Genomic DNA, 7191 nt, shown 5'->3' with positions numbered 1-7191 from the left:
GTTCCTTCAAGTGAACTGTATGCCACAAATCGCACACGCAACTATAATTCGATTCGTGTTTGATGTCTCCACCATCGCAAACATTTTGCATCTTTTTTATGGGTTTTTAAATCATCGTTTGGGATTAATGCATCGCACATAGTTTCGTCGAAGGGTCTCTGATTGTAGTGTCGCGTTAGCAGCATCCTGCAGTTGTGGCTATGCAGAAACCGGGAGTGAACTCTTCATGGTGATATCACTTGATGCGACGTAAAGAGTCAACAAAAACTATCATTGAAAAAGGTATGCCTAACAAAACATGCATGTTTACACAAAGAGTAGGTGCAACATACAAGTTAGAACCAACTAAATCGCGGAGATCAAACAAACATACCATTGAAGAGATCCATAATAAGAACTCCAATGAGTAAATGAAATATGCTTTCGCTCAAAGAGCACAACCAAGACTAAATGTCTCTTATTATTAATGGGATTACATGTAGAGATCCTCTCCTTCTTACATTGGGGGGGAAGGACTTGAAGAAGATGCTTCAGGATCAGCGCCACCCAACTGCCAACCGAACCCCACCTCAAACAACTTATTCGGGTTAATATCGCCACAAGGGAAGATGGTGCTCGTACTAGTGTCATTACCAGGGCATTGAGGTCCCCTCCATACCTCATCATGCCAAGTGAATCCTCTTGCTGCCATGTGGCCTTAACATCATCGGAGGCCCCATGTCCATGCCATCAGTGACATAGGGAGCTGGGGATGGCGCCTGATACATCGTTGAAGTCCCTATGTCCATGTTGTGAGTGATGTATGGAGGTGGTGGTGGTGCCTGGTAAGTCGATGGAGACTCCATGTGCATGTAGTCTATGACGTATGGAGCTGGAGGTGGTGCGTGATACATTGTTGGAGACCCCATGTCCATTTTGTTGGTGACATATGGCTCCTGGGGCTGGAAGACCAGCAGTTTCCACTCATTTTTGTGATGCTTTCCCCCATGCTCTAGAGGACCACCTCCAGCTTTCGGCCAACATTGGTGAGATCCTCGACATTGAGGCCGTCGAGGCTCGAGAGGTTGCTCATGGCCTTGTGCAGGAGGACTCTGGTCTCGTTGTCTTCACAGACGCCCTGGAACTTTTGGCCCTTGGCGTGGAGCTTGTCAAAGTGTTGGCTGAGAAAGCCTTCTTGATTCACCGTCTTTTTGAACTTCCCTTCCGGCATATTCTTGTACTGAGTGAGGATAGCCACCGCCTCAGCATGGGACGGGAACACCTCTGGTACCCCCTCGCCCTCGCCATACACTAGCATGCAGGCCTTGGCATTGCACATGATGGCCAACTCGTCTGCCTTCTTCTGCAGGCCTTCATGACGCTTCTTTGAAGTACTACATCGGGACTTCTTTCAAGGATTTACCGAAGGGTCACCTTCTTGCGAGCCATTTCCAACAAAAGGATAAAATTACAAAGGAGAGTTGCTTCGTTTTGGTCAGTTGAAAGCAATGGGGGTGAATAGATTTATACTAGAGGACCAGCCAAGAATCCCACAACGTGGAAGCTGCAGCGTGCCAATCGAGAAACTTTTAAATGTACATTGATAGGATGAGGAGGTGCTTCATAAATGCATCATCAAAGCACAACATTACTGAAATTAACACATAGAATGCTCATAATAGCCAGTCGAGCAAAAAATGCATTAAAAGACTAGTTTCTCTCAAGAACCACATGAATCTTTATTAACAGGATATGCTAATTTTAGCTATACATTACCACATTAATTTTAAAGTTTAATATGTTCTAAAAATGGATGCTTATTCAAACGTGTATGTTCAATTGTAACCAAGTTACTATCAAAAAAATCAGTAAGTAACATACTTAAATTATCTCCTAATGCATAGATGAACTGAAATTACTTATTTGCAAAAATATGTACGCAATTAAACCAATTGGTCATGCATGTTGTGTGAATTAAGTTCTACCAATTTTTCCTATATGTGAATTAAATGTGGTTCCATATATCCAGGATTGACCTCCTAGATGACCGCCAGTGGTTCATGGTAACTAAAATATAATTACTAGCAGCATATATGCCAAGGAAATAATTACTTCCATCTAAAAGATATGGACCGACCTTTCTTTTTAGATGTCTAGCAAACATGCATGTATGTTGCAACAGGAGAAAAAAAATGATATCACGAGCTCCTAGCACACTAAGCATGGCTAAAGCCCCCCCCCCCCCCCCCCTCCCCTCCCCACACACATCGGTTTCGCCTCTTATCCCTCCTCTCGTCCTCTTGAATGACGGTCGTGGTGTCCATCTATACACAATATATCTAAAGGCATTGATCTCAGGACAACTATTTCTTATTCCATTGTTCGATCGTTCACAAAATAGTTAGCCTATAAGTGAGGGAAATTATGTGGAGTTTTCTAACTGGCTAGAGGCAATTAGATAATTACAATTAAAATTAATCAGCAAACATAATTGACGATGACATGAATACTTACTTAGCACCTTCTATGGAAATTTTAAGCTGCTCAATTATGATGTCACTATAAAAAACAGTGCAACAGTGGGGTACCCAGATTATTTAAAATTGCCCCGCTTGTCATCGACACAGTGCATCATTTGGAAAATAGAAAATTCCAGTGGCATATAAGAAATGAAAGTTATCCCGAGATACATGCATTGGTTGCTTCTTTTGCTTTTGCAATGGTGGTCTCTTCTTTCAAGGAGGAAAGCAAAAATTTAAAAAAAAAAAAAAAGCAGAGGAAGCAAAGCAAAAACCTCCTGACCCACCCCTCCTGCATTGCACCAAGTCACCTGACTGCAGCACAACACGATGACCACCGCCGAGCCTCCCATTCCGCCGTCGCCGACCAGCCCTCGCGACAGGGTGCGGCGACGGCAGTGCGCGCTCGCGCTGGCTGCCGCGGCCGCCGCCTGCCTAGCGCCGGTGGCCGTGCTCCTGGCGGTGCTCGTCCTCGCGCCGTCGCTCCTCCCACGGCTCCTCCTCCGGCCTCACCACGTCGTCCCTTACGTTTCCTCCGCCGAGCTCCGCCTCCTCGCCTTCGACCCCGCCGCCTCCGCCGTCTCCTACAACCTCTCCGCCACGCTCAGGTTCGACAGCCCGTGCCTCTACTGCACGTGGCGGTACACGGAGCTCAGGGCCAGGCCTTCCTACGCCGGGCAGCAGCTGGGCGCTGCCGCGGCGCTACCGGAGCTCACGCAGCGGAGGGGCAGCGACGCGCACGACGTGGCGTGGGCGGGGACGCAGAAAGTGCCGCCCGGCCGGCGCGCCCGCGCCGTGGCCGCGGCGCTCGCGCGGGAGGAGGCCGAGGGGCGGCTCGGCGTCAAGGTGGCCGTGAGCACCGTGCAGAACGGCGCGCGGAGCGACTTCGCGTGCGTGCTGAGCTTCCCTGCAGTGTCTGCACCGCGGCGAGGAGGGACCGGGAGCCCCGCCTCCGCGGTGTTCGACGGCGGCAGGTGCGTCGACGCCGTGCCCGGCGAGATCTAGAAGCCGGTCGATCGGCCCGCTGGTGCATATGGCTTGGCGAGCGATCGATGTTGGCTTTGGCGGTTTAGTTGTTCTCATGGCGATGGGGGAGCGCCGGTGCTTGCCACGTACGGCGCCACGCCACAGTGGCTCCTTGACGTGCATTAGTCGTGTGTTCATTGTCATCACGTGGCGTGGTATGTTCTTGTTCGGTTTTTACCATCATCGTGCCCTGGAAAACTGTGACCAGGGGCCGTACAGTACAACCTTGCCTGTATTTCACGCCAAAATGAGCTTTGTGTGCGTTCCTCGGCAAGCCGGTAATCCGATTCCCACTACGCACGTTACGTATCGGCCGGGGCGCACGATCCGACTCCGCGACCTCCGGTCTCAGGTCAGACGTCGCAGCCTACATAGCCTAAGCTCAACCAGACATCCACCACGACGCCTGCAAATGCCGCATTAGTATCCCGTTGCACCAACGAGGTTAGCCCATTGACTCCTCGATCGCCTGCAAGTACGAAGGATCGAAGCGCGCGGGGATGGCGGCGGCAGAGGCGCCACGTCCGCGGTGCAAGGGGAAGGGGGCCATCACCGCCGGCGAGCGGCGTCGCCGGGACGAAGAAGCGGAAGAGGGTGCTCCCGCCGCTGCTGCCGCCGGGGACGGCCGTGGAGGTGCTTCGCAACGGGGCCTGGGTGGGCGGCGGCACGGTGACCATCCGCAACGGCCGCACCTACATGGTCCGCCTCCTCGACGGCATGACCGTCCTCATGAGCCGGGGGAGGGTCAGGCCGGCGGCGACGGAGTAGAGCGGTGCTTGTCTCTGTCCATCGACCGCACCATACTTGCACGGACTTCTTTGCTTGCAAGCCCAGTACTTGATTCTTTTCATGCCTTTGCAAGAAACGTGTAGTAGCATACGTGATGGCGTCTCCGATCCTTTCAAGTTCCATTTCACTGTGTTGTATACGTCAGCTGCTTAACTGGGATTGTTGCCTTTATAGCAATTCTCGTAACCCCAAGTATTTTGGGGGGTAATTGATGCGGTGCGGTTCACCGCATGGCTTAACATGGCTCCAATCTTAGAATTTGGTGGGTGGTAAGCCAGAAAAAAAAAACTAAATCTATAATAATAAGATAACCAAATGCTGATGTGTATTGCATTTCAAGAAGCAGCACAAATAAACGTGTCTTCATCAGACTAGAAGAAACAAACCCATCATTGCCAAATCGGTGACAAAATGAAGCATGACTGACCTAATACAAAGGGTAGATTTTTTTAGAGAGAGAATACAGAGGGTAGTTTCGCAGCAAATATTTCAGCATAGCTGCCAGATCAGTACTAAAATTAAACAGAAGCAAGGCAATTATTTGTTTCTCTTGATCGCACGCCTTCCCTGGCCCTTCTTCGGCGGACCCTTCCCACGACGTTTAAGCATTTCCAGCTTCGCGAGACGCCTGCACAGAGGATGGTATGTTAAGATAGGCTTGTCAGAAAACACTCCTAAGCACGAAAACAACCTTCCTGAAGGAAATTCCTAAGTTTACGGCTATTATGCATGACATTTCAGTGATGGAAGTGTGTGACCAAGGGGAGGGGGGCTGAAAATGGTCAGAACAGTGATCTGCTATAATTAATTGACGCATTTCACAATGTTACAACACGGGAGCGCATAGTAACTATCAACATTTGCTATCAGAACATGATTTTTGCCCATGGTGTTGCTTCCATCTTGGTTATGCAAATTTCCAGTGAAATGGAAAACTATGCACGTGCTAGTAAGGAACTGGTCAAGATTGTCAATCAATTTGGCCTATGAAAACATGGCAACATCAGAAAATTCAGCATGAGTTTTGTTAGCCCAAGTTCTGCTCATGTAATATCATGTTTATTACAATTCAGGTCATTACAGTCGATTACCAATTAATTCATTCTGAAGGAAGCAATTATGCTTGGCTTTTCAGTAGCCAAGTCGACAGTAGGTAAGGATTGACATATCATACATATTTGAAAATCATTACTCCGAGTACTTGTAACAACAGAAACACAATAGGACAGTAGCCATAAAATATTACATACACATCCGAGCAAGGAAAGAACTACTCCTAAATCAAACAATCTAAGGTGGCCACTGCAATGCCAAATAGAACAATCTAAGGTGGCCACTGAAATCCTAAATCAAACAATCTATGCATCTGGCAAGACTTGCTTTTTCATGCGCACAATCAGCACTCCAGTTACCTCTGACTAACCGATCACAAGAACTGACCTGACTGAAGCAAATGCACAAAGTACTTGTGGGTGCAAGATAATATTTTTACCTAACGCCCTCTAGCATAGCCACAGATCAAAAAGATGCCACTACCTATTCATAACAACTAACATTCCCAAATGCAGGCATACCAAATTACCAATGAGAGAGATGAATACAAGTACAGACCAGATAGTCGCAAAACGATAACCAAACACAATCCCTATCTAGACCCACTAATCCTAGATTTGGACAAATGAGGCATAGAGCAGCAAAATGAGATCGATATTCATGATCTTCACAGCAGTAATCCAAACCCTACTGCTGAAATTGTCCCTTTCTATACTACAAACGACACCTGCGCACGACCCATTGACGACGGTCAAGAATCACAACAGCACACTAAGAACAATGACAGGCTCTGCAAGCCTGCAAACCACAAAATCAGGCATGTACCAACAAAAATCACCACGCATTTGCTACTATGAATCACAGAGCTATTAGCGCGGGCAGGCAGGCGGCCAAGTGCGTAGACATCAGTGAACAAGGAAATATTAGCACCGAGCCACCACCTGACCGCTCACCGAGGCGGCGGGGCATATCAACAAACACGTCACGGGCGGGCGTCAACCCCGCCTCCCTGAGAACGAAGCATAACGACGAACAGGTGGCGGGCGAGCGCAAGCCCACAACGGTGGAAGCAACAGGCAAAATGCTAGGGAAGCGCGAGGCGGGCGCGGGCGCTTACTCTTTCTCCTCGCGCGCCATGACTTCGGGGTCGTCGCGCTTGATGTCGTCGGGGTACCACTGCGCGACATGCTCGCCGATGAGCTTCTTCCGCAGCAGCTTCGTCGCCGCGCGCTTTCCCAACGGGTTCACCGCGTGCCCGAAAATCGCGGCGCGAGCCTCCGCCGCCCCCGCCGTCACCGCCGCCGTCAGCAGCTGACGCAGCCCGCCCGCCGCCGCGCTCATCTTCCCCTCGCTCTCTCTCGGTGGATCGGATGCTCCCGATCTCGGCTACCGACGGCCCAGGGTTTTGGGGCTGTTTGCATTGTTTTTCTGGTAGGCCTGTGGAATTAGTAGGCCGGCCCAGATAAACATGATCAGTATTCTTCAATTTTTAGTGTTGCCGTTGAAAGAAGCCTATGAGGTCCAGTTCCTCCCAGCTTTCAGCTTTCAGGGTGAAAATAAGCCCAAGCCCAAACGAACTCAATTGAGAAGCCGTTTCTCTTATTTCTTCACATCACAATGGAGAGAAGCCGGGGAAGGGCACCGCTCTAAAAAAAACTTCCGAAACTTCTTCACACGGAATCAATAGTTTGTCATCCAAGCTGCCCCAATTTATAAGGGAAATGTCTTCTTGTATCATTTGAGTCATCACACCCTCTTTTGGCTTTGACAGGGGGAAGTCTCTCCCGTTCGGGATATGGTCACTTAGTTGCTGAGATTCGTCATC

The 7191-nt window shown here is 49.4% G+C and overlaps 1 protein-coding gene and 1 pseudogene across 1 annotated transcript; both read right to left on the bottom strand.

The window, feature by feature from the left end:
• Nucleotides 1–496: 496 nt before the first annotated feature.
• LOC123165796 (uncharacterized) lies at nucleotides 497–1428 on the bottom strand (annotated as a pseudogene).
• A 3193-nt stretch (nucleotides 1429–4621) lies between these two features.
• LOC123180461 (uncharacterized) lies at nucleotides 4622–6793 on the bottom strand. Its single transcript, XM_044592513.1, has 2 exons — nucleotides 6484–6793; nucleotides 4622–4941 (listed from the first exon to the last, which is right to left on the bottom strand). The coding sequence occupies exons 1-2, from the start codon at nucleotides 6705–6707 to the stop codon at nucleotides 4851–4853; spliced, it is 315 nt and encodes a 104-aa protein (XP_044448448.1). The 5' UTR covers nucleotides 6708–6793; the 3' UTR covers nucleotides 4622–4850.
• Between the last annotated feature and the right edge of the window lie 398 nt (nucleotides 6794–7191).

Source organism: Triticum aestivum, chromosome 1D (assembly GCF_018294505.1).
Source record: "Triticum aestivum cultivar Chinese Spring chromosome 1D, IWGSC CS RefSeq v2.1, whole genome shotgun sequence".
In the NCBI taxonomy this organism is placed as follows: Eukaryota; Viridiplantae; Streptophyta; class Magnoliopsida; order Poales; family Poaceae; genus Triticum; species Triticum aestivum.
The sequence above is the reverse complement of the archived record's forward strand: the minus strand, read 5'-3'. Positions and strand labels throughout refer to the sequence as shown.